Raw genomic sequence first — 14,152 nt, 5'->3', positions numbered from 1 at the left:
GTGCCCTCTTGCAGTCTGGGACCCCTCAGGGCCTGACCACCTGCTGGCTTAGGCCAGCTCCCTGGGGGGGGATTGGACCTAAGCTGGCAGTCATACATCCCTATGGCAACCCAGGAGCCCTCGGGGGATGTCCACTTGCCAGCGGGGAACAGGCCTAAGCTGCAGTCGGACATCCTTAGTGCAGCCCTTCAGGAAGAAGAAACTACTCAAAGAAGATTGGGCGGGGTAAAACAACTGAAAGAATCAAGTTGAGGAGTTAAAGAGTTAAGCTCAAGTGACTGAAGATGCCCTGGCCACACAGGTTTTCTTGTTTAAGGTTGGCTTTGAGAGGAAAAGACAAAGAAGAGAAAGGGAGGAAAGAAGAGGCTAACAAAAGACTGGGACCTCAAAATCCAGCTGCGTCTCCACACGACCTGTGTGCTCACGTGCAGGTGGATTACAATTCTGTGGACTCAGTTTCTTTTTTATAAAAAGGAATTAAACTAGATCACACTAGTTCCCACTAACTCAAAATTCAATGGTTTTAGGGATCAAGTGTTAGACTACTACAAAAAAATAATTTTTGTTAGAATTCCATTTTAAAAATTAATTAAGCAAGACGATAAACACCAGAATGTATACAGAAATGATGAAAGTCGAACAATCCTTAAAAAGATGTGTACGGACAGATAACCTTAGGCTAATTAGAAACCAAAGTGAGTCTCTGTAGGAGTGAAAACTCTATTCTTTTTTTAAACCTTAAACTATAATTTAATGTGATACTTACATTAATGGATTCAATTTGTCCAAACTCTTCAAACAGGTTGGTTAAATCCTGCTGTGTTGCCTTCTTATCCACCTGACCAACCCAGAGGGTAGTGCTGCACACTGTCAAGAAAAAAGAGGCAAATGACTTAAATCACGTCGACAGTTCCTTTAAGGAGCTGAGTAGCTCTACTAACAATAACATTAAAATTTAAGACAGCATATTTAAAATACATGTTTACTGACATTTTTATCTTTTCTATTTAAAATCAACTAAAATCCTAGGTATCTATCCATTTGCATCTATGCCAAGCCAACCTCTACCATGTCACCTGTCCTCAAGCGTGGCTGCACACTTGACTCACTTTGGGTACCTGGATCCCACTGTAAAGATAATGAATAGTATGGAGTATGACACAGTGGAAATTGGGAGTTTTAAAATACCACGGGTAATTCTAATGTGCAAGAAAGTTTCAAAACACTTTTCATTGCAATCTTGTGTACCTTTCAAGTATTTTGTTTAAACGTGCATTTTTTTTTTCCCAGAGAGGAATAGGGAGAGAAACATCAATGGGGAGAAAGAACCATCTATCGACTGCCTCCTGCACACCTCCCACTGGGGGTAGAGCGCACAACCTGGGCATGTGCCGACCAGGAATTGAACTGTTCATAGGCTAATGCTCCTGGTTCATAGGTCGACGCTCAACCAGTGAGCCACACTGGCCGGACTAAAGTATTTTTCTGTGCTGGAAAGTTTAAATGGATGTTTGTCCCTAATTAACATTTAAATCTCAAAACTGTATCCTATCCTTAAGGAAATAATAATTTCCATGAAAATACGAAGAGCAAAAGACTGAATCAGAACTCCTGAACTGTTACAATGAAAGACTTGGAAGCCACTACCAACTAATAAACAAAATGTTACACATGAGACATCTTGTCACTTTTAGCTGTATTGTTCATGCCTCCATGAACATCTCCTTTTCCTGAACATCTTTTTCTTTACTTTAAAGCAAAAACGAGTCTCTTCCATTCCATGAGGAGGAGACACTTGATTCCCAGAATGCTACTGTGTGTTGATGTTTCATATCCTCTGGACTATTCATAAAAACTCTTGTGTTCTAAGGACCAATGGTAGGGGAAAACTACTGCCTGTGTTTAAAATGTGTTGGGACCACCTAAAATAAATATTGCTTCTACAGAGAGATTTGAGATTTTAAAAAAATGAGACATCCTTCTCACCATACTTTATGTGTTTTCTGTTTTGTTTTCATTGTGTTTACCCATGAAAATAAAACAGCAATAGAAAATAAATTCCATAGTCAAAACTATGTAAATGGTGGTAGCAACATGACAAATTAGGCGAGGAACTACATGAAAGACACACCAGGTAAAAGCAATATCCTAAAATTGGAGATTCTGAATGCCTTAAATGTAATCATGGGAAGAGGCATGGTAGAGATTTTATGGTAACACCTTCAGCTCCCTTAGTGCCCCTTACCTTAAGAGATAAATAAAAACTTTCAGAGTGAGTTAGAGCGACATTAGATTAACACTGCCTCTCATAATCAGGTAAGATTCTAGCAAAATAGCCAAAGATTGCTGAAAGCGCCAGAACTAGTAAGCAGGTGGCTACTGCCTTTAATTAGAAGCCTGAATTTCCAAGATGCTTCAGCAGTACTATAAGTTATAGCAATTGTTTATCTATTTCCAAGACAGAAAGAATATATTTGGAGACCTCTGGAAATCAGATCACCCGACTGATGTTCAGCTCTTTGCAAAGAAAGACAATTCGTTCAATTTTATGTAATTTGCCCATCTGCAGTCTGCTGGTTCACCTTAGAAGTTATATAACCCACTAAGAATCCTTTAGGCAGAATTTGGCACTAATTACAACTTACTTTCCTGTACCTCACATTCCTACTACATGAACTCTCCTCTAGCCCTCTCCTAAAATAAACTCCCACTACTATCAAATCTGTTCTAATCATACATTGTAGATTAACATACAGAGGACGCAAAATTTATACAACTGGAATGTCTCCAAGACTACTTCAGTAAGTTTATAATTAGCTTTAAAATTTACATGCTTCCTACAATAATTACTCCTACAGACCTACTTGGTGGTTAACTGGGTAGAACATGAATGCAAAGAAGTCACGGTGTTCATGTAAAGACACTATGCCTGGTCCACTTTATATATCATTAGTCAAGTCTTATGTTTAGTAACTTGCATTAAAAAAAAAAATTTAGGCCCAGCAGGTGTAGCTCAGGGGTTGAGTGTCAAGCTATGAACCAGGAGGTCACAGTTCGATTCCCTCAGGGCACATGCCCAGGTTGTGGGCTCGATCCCCAGTAAGGGGCGTGCAGGCGGCAGCCAATTGATGATTCTCTCTCATCACTGATGTTTCTCTCTCCCACTCCCTTCCTCTCTCTGAAATCAATATAAACGTATTTTTTAAAAAATTTAACTCTCAAACAACCTTAGTATTTGAGTAGAAACTGTTCTTCCTTTCCCTTTTCTCCGCTATCACATTACAAAAGCCAAGGATAAAATTACTCATTTACCAAACCACTTTTCAAATTCTCAGTATTAAAGTAAGATTTTGAGGCTCTGTAGCAGATAACTATTTTCTTAGCATCTGTTGACACCGAAGTTTGTAAAAGCATGTTGTCACTTACCACTTAATGTTTTAGACCGAATTGGAGGTAATCCCTTCTTCTGTCGTTCCTTCTCCCTTTCTCTAGCTCTTCTTTCACTGGAGTATGAGCGTGATGATTTCCTCTTTCTTTCTCTTGAGCGCGAGCGTGATCGCTTTCTGTGCTTACGCTTTCGAGATCCAGACCGTGACCTAGACCTTCGTTTTCTTGGTGACCTAAAAAAATTCTTATTTTACTACTAATGACAATGTTATTCTTATATTAAATATCTTACTTTGAAGAGAGAGAAAAAAAGGGTTGTTTTATATTTATCTACCTCTTAAAAAATATAACTATAATCAAGTATTAAATACGAATTTTCTCAAATACACGAATCATAAATATTTGTTTTCAATAATTCTTGCTGAGTCTGGGTTATGATCCACAACCATGAAAAACATGGTTCTTAGTGTGCCAATTTATTTTTCCAAGAGTCACAAACAGGGACAGAAAACCCAATAAAATAAAAAGATCCTTTAGGTGATGTAGATGTTACATTCTTAAAATTACGAAACAAAGAATGTTTCCAACAGAGCATTAGGCCATTATGTAATTCTGCTTACAAGCTTTCGACTTCTCCAACCTGCTTATTAAGGAGGAGCTACAAGACAAATAAGGAAGCCACTGTGCTACAACCAAATTATAACTAACATAACTTCTTTAAGCCAAATAATTCAGTGACATGAGGTGGGTTTAGAGAAAGCTGACTGGTCAGGCTCTCATTTAGAAGAGGTAAATACTCATAACGTCTTGAAACAAACAAGAAATGACTGAAAAGGTGATCAAAGATACTGCTCCCTCCTCTAGTATTTACTTACTGTTCAGATTTTCAGGGTATTCATGTACAGAAAATAGGGTAAAAAAAATGTTAAAGACTAATGACTTTCCGTTTTAATGTAGTTCGTAGTAAAGCCAACGTATGCATGCTCCATAAAAATTTACCAGGTTAAGAAAAACCATCTAACTCAAAGTTGAATGAGCATGTACATTAATGTGCCTTAGCCATGTTGAAAAGCTCACAAAAAAAACATTTATAGAATATTTTATAATAGTTTGATATTCTGATTACTGTTTATAAAACTTTTGTAGTGTTATCCTTATGATCATTTTTGGTGGTATTATGAGATGAAATGGAATGTGAGTAATACAATAGAATTTCTAACACTTCCTCCACAGCCTGACTTAACTGTTGTTCTGAGACATTAATATCCTAAAAGGTGGATGTCATCAAAATATTATCCTATATAATAGCCTATTTATTAAAAGGCTAATATGCAAATTGTCCCCTTGTGAGTTCGATCGCTCGCTATGATGTGCGCTGACCGCTAGGGGCGGGCAGCGGTGGTGGCAGGGTGCTGAGGGCGTGAGGGTAGGAGGAGGCAGGGAGGCCAGGAGGCAGGGAACGTGATTAGCCCTGATCATTGGCTAGGCCTACAGACCCTACCCGTGCACAAATTTTGTGCACCAGGCCTCTAGTTAACTATAATCAGACACAATCCAAAAATCAAGGTCTCATGATATGGCTTCTGAGACAATATAAGATATAATTCTAAGAAAAAAAATTTCCTTACATCTTGATGCAAAGAAACAAAGCCAACATTTTAAATGTTTACAAATAACTATTTTTAAATATCATGTAGAACCTTGAACGAGAGCGTGAATGTGTTCTTGATCTCGAGCGAACAGCCACTTTCTTTGCTTCTTGTTCAAAGATCTCCTCTTCCGCTCCATCTTGCCCTTCATCTATATCCATGTCCTTAATAGTCAAAGGAAGAGCAAACAAACAAAATGCCTAGTTTAGAATCAGTACATGTTGACATTTCTTCCTTACAAACTACTCATGATAGTAGCATTAATGTCTAATAGTAAAACAGAGTGCAGAGCTTAGGTAGGGAGAAAAAACCTTCAGAATATTACTGTTTTACATAAGATAGACAATAAAATATTCTACCTAAAATAAAAATTACCGTCTTTTATAATATTTTTCTCTAATTTATAAATTTATGACCCAAAAAAGCATTTACTTTTTACCTGTTGCTGAATATCTATAGAATCATCCAAATTTGCTTCAGGTTCAAGGAAATGCTGTTGACTGCTCCCTTGTGAAGGTGACGCGGAATGCTCTGATCCAAATGTTCCTTCTTGACTATCCTGAGGGGTTGCCTATTGAGAATATATACAAATACACAAACATTGAGAAATAGTGAATATTATTACAAGTGAAAATTTAAACACATAAACATGACAATTTCTAAAATTTGAGCCCAAAGCATAAAGAAATTCTATGTTTAATCTTTTATAATCAATCTAAACTTACACTTTTGTGCAAATCCAAGTTTAATTAAAAGCAAAGCAGAACTTCATAAAAGAGGAGAAGACTACAATGTTAGAATAGAATGAGAAAATCAAGTGGGTCTTCAAGTGAATTTTTAATTGCGGAAAATATAAACTATCAAGAATTAATAAAGGGAGGATATCATGAATGATATGTAATGGTAACCTCCACGTGTGGTCAGGGCGACTATGTTTAGAGTGGCACTAGTAATCCTATTCTTTTCTCTAGGACACTATTAAAACTTTTAGACAGCCATATTGAGCTTACTGGTAAATAACAATGCTTAGTTTTTTTTTCTTATTAACCCTATCTTAAATACAGTAGGCAACTGAATTGGTAGAGCCAATTAAACAATTTATTTGATTTGCTACTCTGTTGCTATACCTTCCAATTCTAAATGTTTTTTAAACACTCTCTACCTTAAGCATTAGAAAGTCGTTTTTCTTCACTACTCCCTTTTCTTCACTCATTTTTTAACAATGACGCCTTTAAGAACATCTACTCCTTCCAAAAGGGTGTTATTACTGTATCTTCTAAAATTATGAATAACATAGAGCAATTAAGTGAGCCAAGGCGGGAGAGACTGAGATTCTTTAGGATCACATACTCAAGTTTATATTATTTTCACCTTTCACTCCAATAACTTGGTGTTAAGTACAAACTGGTCAAGAGTACTACACCTTGAATTTCCTGCTTCTCCTAAACCTTGTTGAAATAAAACTGGAACTAAGGCAATTCCAAAGTGTCACGATAGATGAACAAATCTGTTTTTGGATAAACTCTTCCATCACGACAACCTTCTGCCTCTGTAACAGCACTAAGTAACTATCCCTCTTCTATATTTCCAGTCCTTCACTTGTACCTGTTACAGAAACTAGAATTCTGCCTGTGTCCCCACGATGTATGTGCTTATCAGAGAAGAGGTTACTTGAGGACTTGCTCTTCTGTTCACCTCTGTGTGTATTATTTGTCTAATAACGCTTATTTTAAATGTCTCTGAGGTTGTATTAAATTCATTTTCACCAAAAAGCTGTGAATATAGGCCGGCCGGTGTGGCTCAGCGGTTGAGCGTTGACCTATGAACCAGGAGGTTCCGGATTCGATTCCCAGTCAAGGGCACATGCCGGGTTGTGGACTCCATCCCCAGTGTGGGCCATGCAGGAGGCGGCCGATTCATGATTCTCTCTCATCATGGATGTTTCTATCTCTCTCTCCCTCTCCCTTCCTTTCTGAAATTTAAAAAAAAAATATTGTGAATATTATAAAGATTAGATATTTCATTTCACTGACCTTCAATTTTCTATGGTATAGAATGGGAGTCAAAAGACCTATCTCATCAGCATTAAATGTAATCACCCTAATAAAGTTCTTGCCACATGGTAATAGCTGAAGTAAAGGCAGCAATCTATTCTGTCATCAATGCCATCAACAACAGCAAAAGCATCATTACCTTACTTGAAAGGGAACTGAGTGGAGAGGAACTAAGTTGTGGTACTGAAAGCCCATCTCTGTCTTCTGTTCTCCACTTCTAGGATACTGAGATTAATTTCTACAATGGTCTCAATCCATTCATAAGTTGCTTGAGTACATTTTGATTACAGAAAAAAACTGTTAAATCCTAAAAAGACTATTTTTCCTAATAATAGTTGAAGAAAAATCACCATACTTAATAAGAAACATCAATTTATAAAATACAGACAGCAATAATTCTAAAGGCCACAAGATGGAGTTATAAACCTTTTGAGGCTGTTGCTGTTCCAGGAGTTGCTGCCTGAGATGTTCTAGGTTTTGTTGCTGTAGTTGCTCTGCTATCTGATGAAAAATGGAATTGTTCACTGATTCTGAAACGTGCGAACTAAAAGGAAAAACAAGTGGAAATATATTTTAAAACGAGTAAAGATAATATAAAAATAACGAAGTATTTAACCCTGAACCTCAATGCCAAGGAAATGAAACATACTCTACTACAATGTTTATTTTTGGAATACTAACAAAGAAAATGGAATACCTCAAAACATTACTATGTTAAAATAGAAATATACTCTTCAATAGTGTTTCAATATATGACATGTTAGAGACACTCTGATAAAGATTTGATATTACTATCTCATGCTATTAAATATGTTAGTACTTTTTACAACAGAACATTTTAAGAAAAGCTCAATTCAACTTCTAAAATCAGTTTAAAAGTATTTAAACAGTCACTTTAACTTCTCTATGAAATAGTGGGAAAAATGTTCTATTAGTACATATGAAATCTATAATTATAATTGACAATAAAATTCATAAAATTAATTTGCTTTCTTTAAAAAAGCCCTGTTATTAGATATGCTAACAGAAACAATGTTTAAATAGGAGGAAATAATTTAACTATACTCTGGGAAATTCACACCTGGAATTCTGGGTGCCACAAGGTAAAAGGAACAAAAAAGAGGGCATCCCAAAGGGAACAATCAGGATGGTGAGAAGTCTTGAAACAGTTAAAAAAACAGTAAGGCCGAAACCGGTTTGGCTCAATGGATAGAGCGTCGGCCTGCGGGCTGAAAGGTCCCAGGTTCGATTCCGGTCAAGGGCATGTACCTGGGTTGCGGGCACATCCCCACTGGGGGATGTGCAGGAGGGAGCTGATCGATGTCTCTCTCTCATCGATGTTTCTGACTCTCTATCTCTCTCTCTTCCTCTCTGTAAAAACTCAATAAAATACATAAAAATAAATAAATAAAATTTAAGAAAAAAAAAAAGAGTAAGCCTAAAGAGAAGAATGATACCTATTTTCAAAAATTGAAGGGCTATGTCTCAAATGATAGTGGAGCAAATCTTTCCTTGCTTCAGAAAGCAGAATGGGGATGAGTGTGTAGATGGCAGATCAAAAACAGGATTCAGTAACAAAAGAACATAAAACAATAATAATTACTTAACTTCTCATAATGGAAAGCATTACTACATTGGATAAATACCTTGCTGTCAAGATTATTAAAGATAGATGATTCTTATATTGTTCAAGCAACTGATCTACTACATAATTTCAAATGCTTCTTCTAACTTCACAACTCAATCTAAAACATCAGTTGTTAATTGTTTCAAGTAATCTTTTTATCAAAATAATATATTTGTTTTATATTATATAAATAATCTTTAAATACATTATCCCAATATATAAAACTAATAAACCGTTTGAACAAGATTCCCAGAAGTTCTCCCCATTCATCAATCCCCTTCCGTTCTCCCACCTTCCAGACCACACCCAATGTTGTTTTCATGAACCTTCACAAAATTTAGGGCTCTGCAGAACTGGTGGGGTGGGGAGGCTGAGCTAAATAAAAACCTACAATCATTTCTTCAAAAATAAAAAGAAGAAGATCCCACCCTAGCCAGTTTGGCTCAGTGGGAAGAGCAGCAGCTGAGGACTGAAGGGCCCTAGGTTCAATTCCAGTCAAGGGCATGTACCTCAGTTGCAGGCCTGATCAACGGGCATGGTCAGGGCTTGCGGAAAGGCAACCAATCGATGTGTCTCTCTCACATCAATGTTTCTCTTCTGTCTCTTTCTCCTGTTCACTCTCTCTAAAATCAATGGCAAAATATCACCAGGTGAGGATTATCAACAACAACAAAAATCCCTACAACCCTAACCTCTACTGATTAGTCTGACACACTTCCAGGATTTGGTATACTTCCCAGAAGTGGTCCCTGGCACTAGAAGCAAGCTTCTTTCCTATTATTTCAAATATTCTTACAAGTGAGATAAATAAAGCCTAATATAGATACAGAAAATATCACAAATAGATTTACCAACATTTATCAACATTCCCATAAAGACTTTTCATATAGCCAACTATCTGCAAAGATCTGAGAGTCAAAATAATATAGTGAGGCAATGAGAAAACCATCCTACCATCATTTTGTAATGTTAGAACAAAACAGCCTAACTTATTCAAAGGATATCTAGTAGTTCAGAATGCAGCATTCCATCCAATGTTTATTAAAAAAAACCCCATCAAACATTTATGGTTATAAAGAAAAACAATGCTTACAGTTGAGAAGCTGGAATTTCTTTTTTGGGTTCTTCACTATGCTCAGAATCTTCTCCAAAATCAAACCTATCCATCAACTTCTGGGGGAGGGGCGTGTAGGAGGGGAGGAAGAGAAAGAGAGAGATTAAGAAGTGCTTCTCACAAATATGTTACAAATGCTATTTTATTTAAAGGTCAATTACATCCCACTAATTTATCTGTATTATTCAATATGAAAATGTTTCATATAATCCTTTTATGTTATAATATACTAAAACATTTCATTTGAGTGGATCTTTTCTTGAAAAAATTAGAATCAAAATAAAGTGGCTTGCCAATGGTAATAAAGCTTGATAAAAATATCTAGAACTATAATCAATGATCTATTCCTAGTAAAGTTTTCTTAAAATGCTCCACTATTTTCTAAATGATCAATTTGAAGAATTTTTTGTGGTCTAGCTATTTAGAGTCAGGCTAAATTACACTTAGAAGCTGCTGCTGAAAAAATCTAGTGACTCAATAAATCACTATTTTCTATGGAAAATAATAATAGCAAAAATAAATTATGAGTAACACTTCCAAGGTATTTTAATATTCCCATAATTAACAAGAATAATGAACATATCACACAATAAGCTATACGTGAAAAGTTTTCAACTTAAAAAACATGATAGTTAGACCTCAATTAATCAATATATTATAGAATAATGACAACTTGTAGAAAAGTTGTTCTTTGAACTTACACAATGAACAGCTTTAATTTTAGCAGGTTAAAATTATACAACACCATAATTAATACATTTGTAACATCCAAAAAATAAATTTAGAAATTCAGAAAATAATAATTTGCCTTAATGGTGAATTCACAATTTTACTGACCTAAAAATCGTTTATCTTTATGCAAAGGAAAATATTGTAAATGTTTCAAAAAGAATTATAAAAGTACTTAATTTAAGAAATTTGAGCCTTTTGTAAAACTGGTAACATCTTGTACAGTAGATATTGAAATAATTCTATGATAAAACTCAATTACCCACATGATAGTATATAAAATCCATAATTCACATAGAACAGACTTGATAACTTAATTTCTACCTTGTTAAAAGACACTCCCTGTTCTAAGGGATTGAGCGTATTGGCTGCTGCAGCTGCAGCTGTAAGCTGTGCGGTCAGAGCCTGCAACTGAACAACAAGACCAGCATCCAGGGCCTGCAGAATGGAAGGCTGGGGCTTCTGCTGTTGTATCTGTAAAGTTTGTATTAACTGCTGAAACTGGAAGGGAAAAAACAGGAAAATTAATACAGACAGGTTGTGGGTTTTATCAGAATACCCATCTAAAGCTTTTAGTCAATAGAATTCGTTCTAGTTTTTGGAGATGAAGAAAAAAATGTAAACTAACACAAAACAAGAGTTAATTTTTTAAAAAATAAATTTTGTGTGCCCTATATAGAACATCCCTTAATAAATTTGTCTTGCTTCTGGAAAGTCAGAAAACAAAAAAGTGTTCGTTCAATAATAACCAGATAAAAAACTCATCACAAGCACACTCATTTCTTTTCACCAAGCTTTTCATCTCTTCTTCAATTAACTTACTTAATCTCTGTAAAAGGACAAACACTGACTACAACTGCTTTTACTATCTTCCAGATCTGACATCTGATAGCATGTTTCCTCAAAGCAGGAAAGCAAAGATATCTGTCCCTTGAAGCAGAGTCCAAAACTAAGGAAAATAAAGGTGAACGGTGCAACAAGAGTTGAAAGTAACCGTTCTTCCCCCTTCTTCTCATCCACCCTCTTAGCGGGAGAAAGTACAAACACTACTCAAGATGACAGTAAAATAATTTCATGCCTATCTAAAATAGCAACATTAAGAAACAAAGGAGTCATTAAGCTATCAAATAAACATTTACTACAGTCTGCTAATATAATACCAAAAAAAAAAATACTTTAAAAATATATGATGGTTGAATTACCGCACTGAGGAAGCTACAGAACAGACAGAATGAAGGGAGGAAGAAAGGAAGAGAGAGAAAGGAATAAAGGGAACTGGGGAGGGAAGGAGGAAGGGAGGCCGTATCTTTCGTTTACACACTTTAACTACCCCTTTTGGCACCCCATTTATCCCCAATAGCACTGTTATATTTTCAGTCACCCAGGGATAAACCAGTGCAAGATCCTACTTTCCTCTACTCTGCACTTGATATTCTATCAATTACTGCGTCTTCTTGACTCTATGTATTATTTCTCCTGGAAAATCCCATCTCCTGCTAAAAGTATTTATTTTCATAAGTATTTTTAAAAATGGAAAGTTACTTTATGAATGATTTTCAAAATATCAGTATCACAAAATAAAATTAATAATCCAATAATTTTATGTATTATCAATTCAGTTTCCTAACTGTGCCAAAAATGTAGAAATTGGGTCTGATATATGAATATAATTGAATTGGTTTTTATATTGTCCCTTTTTTTTGAGATTGTCCTTTTTTAAAGTCCCTACTACTTTTCACAGTCATTATTCCCTTACATTATCATTGTTACCAAAACAAAGATACTCCTTTCTCCAAACCTTCTCTCTTCTCCCACCCATTAAAGTACAGTTCAGATCATGTGACTTCAACATAAAAATACCTAGCAATTCACCACTACTTTTTTATCAATCCTTTATTTCTCAGCTCACCATTTATGTATAGTAAAACCCAGGCCCCACGCTTTAATCTACCATTTCAACTTTTTCACTGATAACTTACAAATATAGGCACAGGCCACCTTACCTTCCAGACAACTCAACTCTAAGATATCTTTTGTATACCCAATATACATTATTCATTCCTTCTACAAAAAAGTGTTAAATGCCTGCTAGAACCTAGAAACTACAGATACAACAGTGAACAGAACAAAAACCCTTGCCCTTGTATAGCATACATTCCAGTAGGAAAAAACAGAATAAACAAAATAAGTAACTTATACACTGTAACAAGATAGTAAGTGCTAAGAAAACACACACACACACATTCTAGACCAGCGGTTCTCAACCTGTGGGTCGCGACCCCTTTGGGGGTTGAACGACCCTTTCACAGGGGTCGCCTAAGACCATCGGAAAACATATCTATAATTACATATTGTTTTTGTGATTAATCACTATGCTTTAATTATGTTCAATTTGTAACAATGAAATTGGGGGTCACCGCAACATGAGGAACTGTATTAAAGGGTTGCGGCATTCAGAAGGTTGAGAACCACTGTTCTAGATGGTGCATTATGAAACAATCCATTAGGAAAATAATGAATTCTATATCATTGTCAATATAAAAAAGCTTCTCACCTGCTGGCCTTGAGGACTTTGTAAGATCTGAGCTACAGCTGTAAGTGTATCTGTATTTGCTATCTGGGATACCCATGGATCAGGTAAACCTTGGACCACATTGGCTGGAGTAACAGGTGTCACAGGAGTTCCTTTAAAAAGAGACATCACACCCACCCCAATAAATTTGTAAGTAAATAAATAAAGCTTGAAAGGGTGGAGAAATTTGCTCTGTCACTTTCACAAAACACATACAAATTTACATAAATGTTTTATTTTATTGTCTCCATTTTGAAAAATCATTACAGAATTAGATAGATTAAAATACTAAAAGGATGGCCCATTCTTGTCTACAATTAACTACTTTAAATTACTACTATAATACTTAGCAGTCATTAAACATCTTACTACAGATGAAAATCAATTATAGAAAAAATTAACCAAAATACAATCTTCAATGAGAAGTTATAAACTAGTATGTATAAAGCTATTTTTGTTCAAAAATGCACACACACACCAAAAACTAAATATATACCAAAATGTTAACAAATGTAATTCTTGGATATGATAAAGTATGTCAATTAAAACTCAAGAACTGATTTTGAGATTATTAAAGCATTATTGGCTCCATCAAATTTTTTCATGGTTTCTTATTATGTTTCTCTAGTATACTGTGAAATATTATCAAGTTGATTTGCATAGAAGTTTAAAAGATTACAGGCAGTTAAATCAGGAAAAACCTAACTGACACACCAATTTCCCAAAGGCTTTTTATGTTTATGTATCTAAGGACTAAAAACATTCAGCTCCCTAATTTTTAGAAATGAATTACACACAAATGTAATTTCTGAATTTATTTTTCCTTCAAATTACTTTTAAATTTCCTAGTCTAGTCAAATTCTCCTGCACTGCAGAATCATTATTTTACATATGAATAATCACCTGAGAATTATGAGCACAATATTTGGAGAATAAGTCTGTATCAAAGCAACATACCTGGGGTATTGCTCATAGCAGCAGTAGTACTGGCCAGGACAGGTGTGACGACTGGAGGAGGAA

General features: G+C 35.4%; 1 protein-coding gene across 1 annotated transcript in view; it reads right to left on the bottom strand.

Moving 5' to 3' along the window:
- SCAF8 (SR-related CTD-associated factor 8) overlaps positions 1-14,152 on the bottom strand; it is a 104,994-nt gene that overhangs the window by 59,309 nt on the left and 31,533 nt on the right. The window contains 9 exon segments of the mRNA XM_006757679.2: positions 767-867; positions 3,427-3,620; positions 5,088-5,200; positions 5,476-5,607; positions 7,517-7,634; positions 9,811-9,890; positions 10,885-11,061; positions 13,115-13,245; positions 14,090-14,152. The exon segment at positions 14,090-14,152 is cut by the window's right edge and continues 13 nt beyond it. Coding sequence (XP_006757742.1) covers positions 767-867; positions 3,427-3,620; positions 5,088-5,200; positions 5,476-5,607; positions 7,517-7,634; positions 9,811-9,890; positions 10,885-11,061; positions 13,115-13,245; positions 14,090-14,152 — 1,109 coding nt within the window.

This window comes from Myotis davidii, unplaced genomic scaffold (genome assembly GCF_000327345.1).
Source record: "Myotis davidii unplaced genomic scaffold, ASM32734v1 scaffold1494, whole genome shotgun sequence".
Lineage (NCBI taxonomy): Eukaryota > Metazoa > Chordata > Mammalia > Chiroptera > Vespertilionidae > Myotis > Myotis davidii.
This window is presented reverse-complemented; position numbering and strand designations above follow the sequence as displayed.